The sequence below is a fragment of the Dasypus novemcinctus genome, chromosome 7 (assembly GCF_030445035.2).
Source record: "Dasypus novemcinctus isolate mDasNov1 chromosome 7, mDasNov1.1.hap2, whole genome shotgun sequence".
Taxonomy (NCBI): domain Eukaryota; kingdom Metazoa; phylum Chordata; class Mammalia; order Cingulata; family Dasypodidae; genus Dasypus; species Dasypus novemcinctus.
This window is the reverse complement of record NC_080679.1, coordinates 69,296,027-69,310,457: the sequence shown is the minus strand read 5'-3', so window position 1 is coordinate 69,310,457 and position 14,431 is coordinate 69,296,027. Positions and strand designations below refer to the sequence as shown.

Genomic DNA, 14,431 nt, shown 5'->3' with positions numbered 1-14,431 from the left:
CGGAAGGAGTATCTTGAGGTCTATGGAACCTACATATTTAGAATTAAAAAACATTCTTTCAGCAAATACCTTTATTTTCTTCCCATTTCTGGAAGGTTTACTCTTGCCTTGTGATGAAGAGTTTTACTCTTGCCTAGTTATGCAAAGTATTTTATATGTTTATGTAAGTGGATAGATGAACCATGGAAATAAGATATTGTCAATAAGGAATCTGTACGAGAATGGGAAAATGGCATAGAAGCTACCAAAAGCATTTCTTTTTGTGTTTAAGTTGAGCAGACAAATAAATTCAGGGAAGACTTAAGAAAGGGTTTATGTACTACACATATTTTGGTTGCAGTGGAAAATATTCCTTAAATAGACAGTGAACTAAGGTAGAAGCAAGAGTTCTTACATTTAGAGTTTAATTCAATTATTAATGCTGAGTAGTATAAACTATAGAACCTCTTCTGAAGCTTTGGCCCCCAGAGATAGGTGAGAATAACTTTATTTTTACACATACTTATTTAGTCCAATGGCTGTCCATCAATTTTGTCTGAACAAGAAAGGTATCACATCGAAGTTGTAAAAGTTTCAAAGTAAGAATAATGTCCAAATCATAAATATCAGCGATAAAATACGTTATCATTAACATTAAAATTAGCCAATATTCAAAAGAACATAGTATATCTTGTCATGGCATTATGTACCAGGCACTGTGTCAAGTGTTTTGCATATATTTAATCCTCACAATAACCCTATGAGGTAGATACAAATATTATTCTGATTTTACAGACCAGGAAATTAAAATTTAGAGAGTTTAAGAAACTTTTCCAAGGTCAAATAGCTAGGAGATGCATTTATCAATGATCAATACACATCAAATCAGTTTTGGTTTTGAAATGATCACCTAAGTGATGAAACCACTGAATGGCTGATGTACAGCTAATAAGTGTTTTAGGTTTGAGATATCCATACTACTAGATTAGCATATTTAAGAAAACTGTTAATGATTGAAAACCTTATATAGGTTTAAAGGTTGAGCTATGAAGTCTTTATTGAAAGTGAGAAATTATTCCTATAGGGTTCAAGGCAAATTTGAAGCTCCATGGAATCCTATACGTAAATCCTCAGGGAGTGTCTGTCTCCCTAATGCTTGTCAGCCCTGAGCACATTCATTACTTAAACATAAAAGTATGTAAAAGAAATGGTACATCACAGAAATGTTTATTCCAGTGAAAATGCAACATGCATCAAATGGGGGAGAGACTAGGTAGGTAAAAGCTGTCAGAAGAAGAAAACTTAATCAAGAACAAATAAATCCCCACAACTGAAATGATGCTTCAACATAGAGAGGTTGAATTTTAATCAAGTATAAATACTTTTATCAAGCTACCAAAACAAATAAACAAAAAGAAATCTACAAAATACCTGCTTTCTTTCCAACCACTGGAACTGTCACTGGGGCAGCGATAGGAGTTGGCGTGGGTTCCACAGGAGGTGGTTTGATTGTTTTCACTTCTGTAGGAAGATGTCCATTTCATTAATATATCCATTTGTCATTTCCTAAAACCTAACTTGGTGAAACCATTTGCCATTTCTGATGTAACTTTAAAATCTTCAAATAACTAGTTTTTCAGAGAATAATATAGCAAGCATATTAGAGCAAATCATTTGATGTTTACTGATGTTTGCTTAGTTTTTCTTATTAAATATAAATTATTTCTGTGAAGGAATGTGTCCCTAGCATTGAAGATGAGCTTGCTTACCTGGTTCAGGCTTTGGTTTTGGTTCAGGTCCAGGGAGAGGTATTGCTGGCTTTATTTCAGGCACTAAAATAATTCAGAGTAATACACAAGTTAACACAATATTTTGAAAATTTTCTAAAGTCAAAACCAAAATTAAGATGTAAAATATATTGGAAGACATTAGAAAACGTACACATACTGTCATCAAATCAAGTATTCGACCTAAGTTTATTTTACATTTTAAACAAAATATTTGGAGAATATAGTGAAGCAATTTCATTGGTTCTAATGTTATTATTCATCTCATTGTCCATAATTATAATTTCTCACTAGTGTTTAAAATGTAGTAATTTATTTAATACATACATAATTATTACCCAATTGCACATTAGAGTAAAATCATAAGGAGAATTAAACCATATTTGAAAACCAGATTAAGTTATGTTCAAATCTTAACGCCAGTGTAATAACATTTCATATGTTGCATATTTGCATCTTTTAGAGACAATTAAGAAACTGTCAGTAGATTTCTACCTTTTACTGGTTCGGGAATTTTCCTTTCCCTTTTGGTCTCAGTGGCTGGAGGTGCCTCAACTTCTTCAGCAGCTTTTGGAGGTGGTTCTGGCACTTTAGGATATAAGTTTATTTTGCGGTGTTAAATATTGAATATTTAGAAGTAAACTGATCTGAAATATCAGATCAAACAATTTACTTTTCAAAAGCTCTATTGGCAGATTTTTGAGGAAACCTTATAGCCTCTTAATTAACTTCTATTTTCTCTTCTTGACTCTGTCCTAATTTATTTTTCTTTTATTCCATCTACTTGTGCCACTTCCCCTCTTCCCAATTAGTTCTCCCTGTTGAAACTACTTCTACAATAGATCCCAATAATCACACCCTTGGAAACAGGTTAATGAAAAAAGTCAACCCACTTTTTAATAGCCCCAGATTTTACTGACACCCACCCATGAGGTAATTCTGCAGCCAACTTGATTATTTCCACTGGTGAAGAACTTAGGTGGCAAAGTCACAATGAAGTACAAGGAAATGTATGAATGGATTTGGGGATTATTATAAAAATATTTAAACAGAAAGCAGACAATGGAAAATACTGACTATACCACATATGAAATATGAACCTATGATTATATTTAATCCATTCATATTTATTCATATTTACAAGATAAACCTTTTGTTTTTTAAGATAAACCTTTTAAGTGTTCACTTAATTAAAAGATAATTTCACAAATTGTCACTGAGATTCCTACCTGCAGGTTTTTTAATTTTTTCTACTTTTTTAGGTTCTACTTTAGGTTCTTCTTCTTCTGGTCTCTTTCTTAGAACTTAAAAGACAAAAAGGTTTATATGTGAACAAGACAAACTATGAAGATGTTGAAAAAGCTTGACAAATACTAATAACGCACCAAGCAAGAAAAACGAAAAGCATGCAACCTAATGGACTGGTAATAGCGTTTATACTAAAAATGCTTTTATTTTCTTAAATCAAAGGTTGCTATATTAATTAGAATAGCATTCGGGGCATTTTAAATCTACTGAGGCAGAGAGTCTATTCAGAGATAAGTCTGTACATAAATGGTCCAAACACAAAATGAAAAATTTGAATAGCAACAAATTCTCATAATAATTCAATGTTATAATTTAGTAAGAAGAGAAATATTTAATTAGAATTATAAAGTTTACTTGAGTATAGATATTTAAAGAAATGTAGGTTTAGAAATCAGTAATTTTATGTAAAGACAATGTTAAGATCTTGATTCTGTTTTCCAATATCTTTCCTCTAATTCTTTAATATTTTATTACTAGGAAATAAATGTTCAACCTTCAAATAATGTTATTTGTTTTGGTGATCCTGTGCCACACTTTAAAACTGAATACTGACTTTAGGCCTATATAGTTTGCTATAATATAAAGTATTTAATAAGTTTAGAGTTTCACTATATGATTTGATTAGGAAAATTTTAGTTATGGTCACTGTTATTAGTTTAGAAATTATCAATTTAGTTAATTCTGTTAACATTGTGAATTTCAAAATATTGTGAATGCTCACAAAATTTCTGCCTCCTTTTGAAAAATAGTAGGAAATGATAGCTTTTAAAATTTTCAATGCAACTACCAATTAATTTTGATAGAGAACCCAATTCAAAGAAAACCAAGGGACAGAAACATTTTGTAGGCTTTCAAGTCTATATTTTATATATTTAAAGTTGATACAATGGTTAAAAAATACTATACCACTTTTCAGAACAACTTCTTCCTTTGGTTGAGGTTTTGCTTCAGGAAGTAATTTGCGAACTTTCTTTTCACCTCCAAGCACTTAAAAGAATATGATTTCAGAATGTGAAGTGAATTCATATAAAAACTAAATTTCAACAAGAAAAATGTCTCTCCAAAAATTAGTTAACTATAGTGCATCAAGTAACTATTTTTGTTCATGTAAGTTTCACAGGGTTAAAAAGCACATAATACACTTCAGGTTATTTCCTCTGCAAACATGTACATAACTTCTGATGAAATTCAAATACATCAACTGCACACAAATCTATTCATCTTAAATGAGTGTAGATATTGTTCTACACTGACTTTGACTTTTTTTTTTTAATCAAATTAGAAAGTTCCTGACGGCCTCTTTGTCCTATTCTACAATTTTAGATCTCCCAAATCTACAACAGTATTTCTCCAATTATTAATTATATTAAAACTATATTGGCATGTGTTAGTGTCATCATACAGTCTTCTCCACTGACAGAAGAAGAAAGCCAAAGGATCCAGTTAATTGCCTTGAAGGCCATACTGTACTTTCCTAACAAAAGAGGATAACCCTTTCTTAAGGTTTCCTTTTTGAAATACCACTAATATTTATTCATTTGTATGAAATCTGAATTTCTTAGCTATTTCTACAAAATTCCTCTTTACGCAGGACACAATTCATTAAATAGTTTTACATGATAAAGATAACCTTGCTTAACACTTCAAAAACCTAAACTTAAAAAAGACAGATACGTAAAGCTCCATTTTAAATAAAGATTTTTTTCCAATATCAAGTAGTTGAAGTAAAAATGTCATAAACATTGCAATTTTTATCCATGATTTTGGCCTTTAAAACTATTTAGAATTACTGATATTCTTAATGTAAAATCATTTTCATTGATCCAATTTGGAGAGAACCAACACTAAGCATTTAATTAATAAGAGTTGAGAAGGCATAATATACATTTCCTTTATTCATACAATGGACATAATGAAAAGATATCTGTGAATTTGTTTTTTTATGTTAATATCTTATTTTGAAAGTCTTATTGGCTTTTGAGACTCACGTGCAAAGACCCGATTGCAGTTGTTATTATTATTAAAGCCATTACCTGTCATTATATGTCATTTTAGTATTTGTATCTTTGTAATAATGCTTTACTAGCTAATTTCCATGGCAACATTATTCTGTAATCTCAATTTTATAAATTAGGAGATGCATATTCAGAAGGGTGATTTTTCCCCCAAACCCCAGAGTGAATCAGCAGCAGACTCAATTTCTAAGTCTGGACATGTTGATTATTTTAACAGAACACTGCTACTGACTGTACTTATACAAATTAACAATTTCATTTTTGACAGAGGTTTTACAGGCTTTTGTGACATATTTATTTTTCCTTAGGGTCAACTTTCCTATAGGAAAATACTGTTTAAAGAAAAATAATCTTGTAAAAGAACCAGCAGTGAAAATGGAATGTTCCTAAAACATGAAATCTGTATACCTAAGAGACATTATTGGAGTCAATGAGAAGAACCTGAGAGGAAAGTCAAGGAAATCCCTTGATACTTACAGAACATTTTAATATTATAGAAGAAGGATATGACTTATTTTTAGTGCTTATAACACTAGCTAAAATGCTGATATCTAGGTGAAATGTTAAAGCTTTCTACTAGCAGCTCTTAGCATTTTCACCTAAAATGTCTCTTGATATCAGCTTTCAGCTAACCAGTAAATTCTGATTTTTAAGTTTAGGGAAATTCAAGAAGACATACGAGGACAGAACAAAGATAAACAATATCACTTCATATAATGTATGAAACTGATGGGACACAAAGGAAGCAACACTCATGAGCCAGAAGCATAAAAAAACAAGAAATGAATGAGACTATTATGATCATTTTGGGGGATGGGGGGAGCTTTCTATGGAGGCAGGAAGAGCAAGGAGTCAGAAGAAGGATTCTGCACATGGATGCATTTTCCAGACTGAGAAATACCTTTTGGAGGGGTAAGCTCCACTTTTTCTGGAACCTCAGGCTTTTCAGGAACTTTTCTCTTCGAAACAGCTTTAAAGAATATGATCTTAGTTTTATTATTTGTATATTTAAACTAATCTGAAGCAAATGGTTAACTTTCTACTCCAAGACTCAAAATCAAGCTTAGCTAATAATCAGAAAGCACTAATAACAACCAAGAACAGCCACCAAGGAACATGGAAGAAGCATTCAAGCCATGAAAACAGACTGCAGTTTTTTTGAGCTATAAATGAAAGATTGGCTGAGAAAGAAGATATTTTTCATTTTTCACAAGAGGAAGAAATTTTCCTTTGAATATACATTTCACATTAAAGGAAATGGATTTAAGGGTGTCTTCATGGCTTTTCAAACAACACGTGGGTGGCCTTTTAAGAGGTGCCCACCTTTTCAGAGTAAATAGGCCTAAAATGTCGGAAGGTCCCTCTCCCAAGCAAGAGGGTTGTAGAGGGGTAGGAGTCACTAGAAGCAGTGTCTCATTCTGGATGATTCTGTAGCTATGTAGGTAAGTATGGAAAAAGTGTTCATTTAAGTTTAAATCTAGATTATTTTTAGAATGGAAAATCCCATAACATGGCAAATAAGACAGCTTTTTAATTAAAATAAAAGAACAATATCCTTCTATTAAGTTAACTTTAGCTTTTCAAAGATGATGGGTATTTTTAAAACTAATATTGCATCAATTCAAATTTAAATTACAAAAAGAATGAAGGGAAGTTTAATGATAGGAAAAGATGCTAGACATCAAATATATTCATATCCACTTGTTCCAGCTACTCTGAGAACCACCACAGAACTTGATTAGGGTTTTTTTAAGTCGCAAAAGAAAAAAAAAAGTGAGGAGCAGTAGCAGGTCTTCCATAAGCGTTCCTTTTATGGATAGCATATGTGCACAAGTACGTATCAGTTATTGGACACCATTAGGTATATATTTAAAAGCACAAGAAATTATGTAAGAACAAAGTTTTGGCTTTTATATAAATTTGTTACTGCAATATTAAACACACTTTGCAAAGATTCCTTACACATTCACATGCATAAGACCACAAACATATGTGTAGCAAACAGATGGAAAAATCAGACAACCTTTCTTCCAACTTCATGTAAGAAAGTTAGTCAGCTGCTTGCACCAGATATCATAACCTGAAGCTAAAAATGCACTCTCTAACATCTGGGGCAGCAGGCATGGCTTGTCAAGGCAGCCCAGGGCCTCTGGAGCGCAGAGAAACACAGGCCTCTATGCAATTCCCACAGCATGATAATGTCTAAAAGCACACACTTCCAAAAGTAAGATGGTTCTTCCAAGCACCATTTCAAATGATTGTGTAGTAGTTTGAAACAGATTATTAAGTCTTTGGAAGTGGTCTTTTGTACCTTTAAGTTGGAATATTTTGTCCTTCACATCTTCCTTGGGCGGAGCAGGAGGAGGGGCTGGGGGCTTTGGTTTGAATTTCGGTTTCTCAGGAACCTTCTTTTCAGGTTCAGGTTCTTGAAACAGTATTTCAGAAGTGTTAGTAGATATTTTAAATTAGAAATTTAAATTTATATATGCCTATATATGCATTTGTATATATAAAATAAAAAGTTTAGATATGGAAGATGTCCAACATAAAACAAATATGAACATTGGTACACAGAAAATGAGAAATAAAACAAAGACACCAATAAACAGCAGCAAAGGAACATCCAGATGAGCCACATTTGACACAAGATAAATAGCACAGATTACATGGAAACATAAGAATGAAAACAAAGAATATCTTAAGTACAGATGCAAAGAGACTTACTATACAGCTAGAACAACATAAAACACATACATTTCAGGATGAAGAATGCTCTACATGATAGTGAAAATTTAAGTCCAATTAGCTGAATACCTTTTACTACTATTTCTTCTGGCTTTGGTTCAGGTTCAGGTTCTACTGGCTCAATATACTTTTCAATTTCACGTTCTTGAAAAAATGTTGACAAAGTATATGAGATTATAAAGTTCGTCATGAAGAGTCAAAGAAGTTTCACACAGATGCAAAGATTCACAGTCACACAACTTATACAATTCACTTGAACAGAAAAAGATAAGATTTCCATTTTCTTTTACTTGAACTTTCTATTAAAAACTAGTTTTTTTGGTGGCTGTTGATGACGATTGAGGTGACTTTTATAATTTGACATTGGGTGATCATTTGAGGATACAGTGAATTATTCCATTTTTGCCTCAGTTAACTGTTCCTTTTAAAATTTATAATTATCATAAAAATAATCAAATTAAAGATTCAAATTTAATAGAATTATAATTATTTAAAAATAAAGTACTCAAACATAATGCTGGAATGCTTTTGTATATAATTTCAAGAAGATATATGATCCTATCAGTACTAAAAACAGTTTTCAAAAAATTAAAAAATTTTATATTTGAAAATATACCTTCAACAGGGGGTGACTCTTTTCTACCAATGGTTATAGATGCTTTTTCTTCATATATTATTTCCTCAGGAGACTCTTCAACTTAAAAAACATAGTATTTTATTTTAGCCTGCATTCAGAATAAAATACTGCAACTGCTAAGTTGCATCATATTAACTTAGTTACACTTTATAATATGCTCTTCAGATGACCCCCAAATATCAATAATTTCAAAACATAAAACAGAAAATAGATAAATACATTTGACCCATCTACAGCCAAATAAGATGATGAAGACATTTGTCATTTTCCAAGATTTATAGAGCAGCTGTGTACCTTGGACAGGGAGAACTTCTGGCTCTTCATGGATTGGAACAGACTCTTTCTTTTCTGGGACGATTTCCTTGGGAACTTCAGGCACTTTAAAGATATTGATTTTGTTTAATATTAAGAGTTTAGAAGATGTGCAAGATTATTCAAAGAGCAGGCAAAGAATATAGGTGAAAGAGCTTCATCTTATATAACTTCATGGGGATAATGGCTTCCGAGGCATGGCACCCTTTTGGTCCAATTTTATACATGAATCTTCCCAGACTTCTTCATTTGCTTCTCTTCCTCTGTTATCCCTTAATGTAGGTGTGTTCTTCCACTGATCTAACATTGATACTCTTTTCTATTTGCTTTTTAAGCTCTGATAATTCACTCTTGCACCCTCAACTCTTATTTCCATGTGGATGACTTCTTATCTGTATCTTCAGCCCTGATCTCTTTCCTAACCTCCAGATGCACATTTCCAACTTCCATAATTGAGAAGTAAAAAATACATTCATTATATCAGTTTAGAAATCCAATGCACCATTCTCTTGACCATTTAGCATCAGTCCTCACAATTATCTTTTGTGCTTGTATTTCCCCAACTGCTTTGATAATAGGCACCAAGTACTGGCAATTCAATCTCCAGCTCTCTCAAATTCAGTCCTTTTTGTCATTTCTATCACCACCGACCTAGTCCAACTTTTAATGGTCTTAAATAATTACAATAGCTCTTTGCTATTATTACTGTTTTCCAATAGCATTGAGCTTGCTTCTAGTTATCTTTCTAAAACCCAATTCATATCAATTTGTATACCTGCTTCAAAACCTTTGAGACTTCTTATTGCCTAAAGAATAAAGTACAAACCTCAAATTAACAGTCAAAGAACTCTAGACTATGACCTCAATATTTACCATACATACTCAAAGTATGTAAGATTATTTGACAATTCTGGAAGATACCAGACTCTTCTAAACTCTGTGTCTTTGCCTAGGATACCATGTCCTCAATTTCTATGAGTAAAAATATATCAAAACTCAAAATTCTACATCTTCCACAGAGCTTTCCCTGATGCCTCTGCCTGAATTTTAGCTTTACTTGATCAGTGTTTCTGTAGCCCTCTGTAGGTATAAATATCTCCTGCCTGTTTTAGAGTTGTGTGGTACTTGTCATTTTCTCTTTTCACCAGTTTTTAAGTTCCTTGAAAATTGGATCATGTTTTTTGTTTTCTGTTTAATCTTTTCTAACACAGTGTCTCATAGTAAACATTCAACAAAGTATGCTGAATTGAGCTGCTTTAAACATGGAATGAGAGAAGTTCCTCTTCTACCACATGTAACAATGTAATAAATCATGGCAGAACTGAATCTCATTCATTGTTTTCTTCTGCTTATCTGTCTCATTTTCTCTTCCTCCTCATTATTTTCCCCTTTTTTTCTTTCTGTGGAATGTGGTTTTGTATAATCTCTCTCTCTCTCTCTCTCTCTCTCTATATATATATATATATATATTTGGTCTAAGAACAATTAAAATGCTCAGGTAATGGTAAGAGAATTTTTTCCTTCATAGTTTCATAGTAGGTACCTTTTTTGGGCAGGACTTCTGGTTCTTTGGAAACAGGCACAGGTTCTTTCTTTACTGGTACAAGTTTCTTGGGCATCTCTGGCACTTTGAAGATATTAGTTTTATTTTTAAAAGGTAACTTAAAAACATTTAAAAATATTAATAATAAAAAGATATCTATAATTAATGGGACAGCCTCAGAAGTAATCGAAACAAAATAAGGACATTTTTGTCCCTAATTATGCAACAACAATGAGGATAATTTATTGGATTCCACTTTGAAATTTCAGGGTAAACTTTTAAAAATTATGTCAAAGATGGCATGAATACCTTCAGCTGCTGGTGCTTCTGGCTTCTTAACAGTCGGGACCTTCTTCACTGGGACAACTTTCTTTGCCATCTCAGGTACTTTAAAGATATTAGTAGCATTTAAAAATATAAAATCACAAGATGTAATACATACAGATTAATTTTAAAAGTCTGTTCAACACCAAAACATATAGATAACAGGTAACAAACACATAATGCAGCACAGCACATAGTAAGAAGAGTGTAAAATTTTAGACAGCACACATAAATGAAGCAGATATCCATTTATTTCACTAAAAGTACCTTTAGGAGGTGGAGCTTCTGGTTTTTTGACAACAGGAACTTTCTTTTCTGGGACAATCTTCTTGGGTTCTTCCGGCACTTGAAAGATAGGAATTTCTTTTAGAGTCAGATGATTACGGCGGAAAATTTAATGCTAATGAATGAATCAAACAGATCACATGTATTTCTTTGATATGTACATTGCAAAATTCTGGAGGACCAAAATTTTATGTGTTCAAGTAACTTGTTCTTGCCAATGAAATCAAATTTCAAGCAAGGAACTTGAAGACTGACATTTTACCTTAAAGAAGATATGCACTAGCCATACAACTCAAATGATTGTGTTTCCCCTTCAGTGGCTCCTGCCTTGTACCTGCTGGTGGGGGCGCTTCTGGTTCCTCCTCCTCTGCAACAGGAACTGGCTCTTTCTCTTCGGGAGCAATTTCCTCAGGTTCTTCATATACTTTAAAGATATTAGTTAATTTTATTTCAGTGTTTGGAACAATATTCTAAAATGCACAAACTCAGAACACATAAAAAAGTTATCTCGATTTTTTTCCTCCTTTCAACTAATTTCTTCTTGTCTTTATTTTTAAGATGCAATTTATCTTATCTGTACTGACTTCTGTTTCTATCAATTTGAATGCTTGGTCAGCCTTTTGGTGTTTAATGTCATTTATACTCATCAGTTCTCCTGTCTTACTTTCTATGCACTTTTGAGAAGCTGAGTTAATAGAGCTTACCATGCCCTAAGTAGGTATCTCTGATTGATAACCCAAAAGAGATTTGGGATCAGAGCTAATTAAGAATGATGAAGAAAGACAAATAAATAAAGGGTAGAAAAGGACCAAGAGTTTATGAATTAGAAAGGAAGAGGAACAAAGCTTAAATTAAAAATGGAAGCAGGCATGGCTCAACTGATAGAGCGTCTACCATACGGAGGGCCCAGGGTTCAATCCCTAGGGCCTCCCGACCTGTGTGGTGAGCTAGCCCATGCACAGTGCTGCTACACGCAAGGAGACGCAGGGGCGCCCCTGCATAGGGGTGCCCCAAGTGCAACTTGTGTGCCCCGCAAGGAGAACTGCCCCATGTGAAAAAAGCACAGCCCACCTAGGAGTGGTGTTGCACACACGGAGAGCTGACACAGCAAGATGATTCAAAGAAAAAGAGACACAGTTTCCCAGTGCCGCTGGATAATGCAAGCGGACACAGAAGAACATGTAGTGAATGGACAGAGGAAGCAGACAACAGGGGGGAAGGGGAGAAAAATAAATAAAATAAATCTTAAAAAATAAATAAAATAAAAATAGAAACTCATTAAGGTCTTATGTATACCTTCTGGAGGAGGAGACTCCACTTTTTTGGGAACAGGAATGGCTGGCTTCTCTTCTAAGACAGGTTTCTTTGGTACCTCTGGTACTTTAAAGATATTAGTTAGTTTTTCTTTTGGGTAGTTGGTATATATATAAACTTTATATCACATTTAGTTCACATTTTATTCAATAACTTAGGGAAAAGATGCAAGAACAAAATTCACGATAAAATCAGTGATCTGTTCTTTGATTAATACAGTGAGGAGGAAAATGTGGTCTATTAAGAACAACAAAACTGTGTTAGTAGACTTTCCAAGGCCCATAATCAGTGTATCCATTTTAAAAAGAAGATATTGCTTAAAGCATTTAAACCCTAAAAATCCAGAGTGGTAGTTTTGTAGTTGTGAAAATAAGAAGAATGACAAAAGAGGAAAAAAAAAGGGCAGGGGGTTATTTCCTGTAATAGATGAATTTGAATGACTTTTTGCAGAATTTCGTTAGGGATGTGTACCTTTAGCTGGTGGGACTTCAGGCTTTTTGGGAACAGCTACTTTCTTTTCTGGAACAACTTCTTTTGGAACTTCAGGCACTTTAAAGATATTAATATTTTAACATTATGAAGCTCATTAGTCAACATTCATCACATTTACACAGAACAAATACTTTTTAAGACTTGGAGACTGTTTCTGACTCCATCAAAAGGTGGACAGAGACATGTACCTTTAGCTGGTGGGACTTCTGCTTTTTTGGGAACCACAGGAGGCACTTTCTTTTCGGGAACAACTTTCTTAGGCACCTCGGGAACTTTAAAAGATATTAATTTTTCAGCTAATAGTTTTAACAATAATATGGAAATCATGAAGTAGAGTAGCAGAACATAACATTTCCAAGATCAACATTTTTCTGCAGGAACTTAGTAGCAGTGAAAAATACCTTTTGCTGGTGGTGGCTCAGGTGTTTTGGGAATGACAGCAGGTGGTTTCTTTTCTGGGACAGGTTTTGGAGGTGGCTCGATCACTAAAGATATTAGAATTGATGTTTTAGAAGCAGTGAAGATGAGTGAGAAACATTAAGAAAGCTCATGTTGTCCAGAATATTCAGGGCAAAATTGAATGGCTAAGGAATCCTAGCACACTGGCCAAGTACCTTTTGGAGGAACAGCAGGCTCGGGTTCTTCTACAACTTCAACTGGAGGCTCTTCCGGGGCAATTTCCTCAGGCTCTTCATATGCTTTAAAGACATGAGCTCATTTTAATGCTAGAATTAACGCTTTCATATGAAATATTTTGCAAAATAATTTTTTAAGACTAAGAAGATAATTCTTCTTTTTAAAAAGTATTCATTTGGATAGTTTCATTATTACCTGCCGGGGGAGGGCTTTCCGGTTTGGGAGGAAGAGCTTCAGGCACCTTCTTTTCTGGGACAGCTGGCTTTGGTACCTCAGGTACTTTAAAGATATTAGTGTTTCCGTGATTAGACTTGGTAAAGACAAACAGGCAGGGTCAAACACAGCGAGGTGGGGTGAGTACCTTTGGCTGGTGGGACCTCAGGCTTTTTGGGAGGCGACACGGGCACTTTCTTTTCAGGCACGACTTTAGGAACCTCAGGCACTTTAAAGATATTAGTAAAATAGCATTTAGGAGTAATGAAAACCACTAGAACAATATATTTTCAAGAGCAGAAGAGCTGTGTCTTCTTAAGTATAAGATCAGTGACAAATACCTTTAACAGGTGGGGCTTCTGGCTTTTTAGGAGGTGCCACTGGTACTTTCTTTTCAGGCACGACTTCTTTAGGAACCTCAGGCACTTTAAAGATATTAGTAAAATAACACTTAGGAGTTATGAAAACCACTAGAACAAAATATTTTCAAGAGCTGAAGAACTGTATCTTCTTAAGCTTAAGGTCAGTGACTAATACCTTTAACAGGAGGGGCTTCTGGCTTTTTAGCAGGTACTTTCTTTTCAGGGATAATCTCTTTGGGAGCCTCGGGCACTTTAAAGATATTAGTAAAATTACATTTAGAAATTATAAAAGCAAATAGAACAAAATCTTTTCAAGAGTAGAAGAACTATATCTTAAGTGTTAGGTTAGTGACAAATACCTTTAACAGGTGGGGCTTCTGGCTTTTTAGGAGGCACCACAGACACTTTCTTTTCAGGAACAACTTCTTTGGGAGCCTCAGGCACTTTAAAGATTTTAGTAAAATTATATTTAGGAGTTA

At 33.7% G+C, this 14,431-nt stretch overlaps 1 protein-coding gene across 2 annotated transcripts in view; it reads right to left on the bottom strand.

Annotated features, from left to right (window-relative positions):
• The window catches only part of TTN (titin), a 284,068-nt gene that overhangs the window by 124,166 nt on the left and 145,471 nt on the right, over nucleotides 1–14,431 (bottom strand). For both annotated transcript variants that reach the window (XM_058300570.1, XM_058300571.1), the window contains 24 exons: nucleotides 14,312–14,395; nucleotides 14,128–14,202; nucleotides 13,932–14,015; nucleotides 13,739–13,819; nucleotides 13,573–13,656; nucleotides 13,356–13,439; nucleotides 13,143–13,226; nucleotides 12,930–13,013; nucleotides 12,721–12,798; nucleotides 12,232–12,315; nucleotides 11,270–11,359; nucleotides 10,918–10,995; nucleotides 10,636–10,713; nucleotides 10,327–10,410; nucleotides 8,766–8,849; nucleotides 8,451–8,531; nucleotides 7,904–7,978; nucleotides 7,401–7,514; nucleotides 5,991–6,059; nucleotides 3,981–4,061; nucleotides 2,996–3,070; nucleotides 2,262–2,354; nucleotides 1,749–1,811; nucleotides 1,411–1,500 (listed from right to left, as the gene is read on the bottom strand). In XM_058300570.1, coding sequence (XP_058156553.1) covers nucleotides 1,411–1,500; nucleotides 1,749–1,811; nucleotides 2,262–2,354; nucleotides 2,996–3,070; nucleotides 3,981–4,061; nucleotides 5,991–6,059; nucleotides 7,401–7,514; nucleotides 7,904–7,978; nucleotides 8,451–8,531; nucleotides 8,766–8,849; nucleotides 10,327–10,410; nucleotides 10,636–10,713; nucleotides 10,918–10,995; nucleotides 11,270–11,359; nucleotides 12,232–12,315; nucleotides 12,721–12,798; nucleotides 12,930–13,013; nucleotides 13,143–13,226; nucleotides 13,356–13,439; nucleotides 13,573–13,656; nucleotides 13,739–13,819; nucleotides 13,932–14,015; nucleotides 14,128–14,202; nucleotides 14,312–14,395 — 1,977 coding nt within the window. The remainder of the gene's footprint in view (nucleotides 1–1,410; nucleotides 1,501–1,748; nucleotides 1,812–2,261; nucleotides 2,355–2,995; nucleotides 3,071–3,980; nucleotides 4,062–5,990; nucleotides 6,060–7,400; nucleotides 7,515–7,903; nucleotides 7,979–8,450; nucleotides 8,532–8,765; nucleotides 8,850–10,326; nucleotides 10,411–10,635; nucleotides 10,714–10,917; nucleotides 10,996–11,269; nucleotides 11,360–12,231; nucleotides 12,316–12,720; nucleotides 12,799–12,929; nucleotides 13,014–13,142; nucleotides 13,227–13,355; nucleotides 13,440–13,572; nucleotides 13,657–13,738; nucleotides 13,820–13,931; nucleotides 14,016–14,127; nucleotides 14,203–14,311; nucleotides 14,396–14,431) is intronic.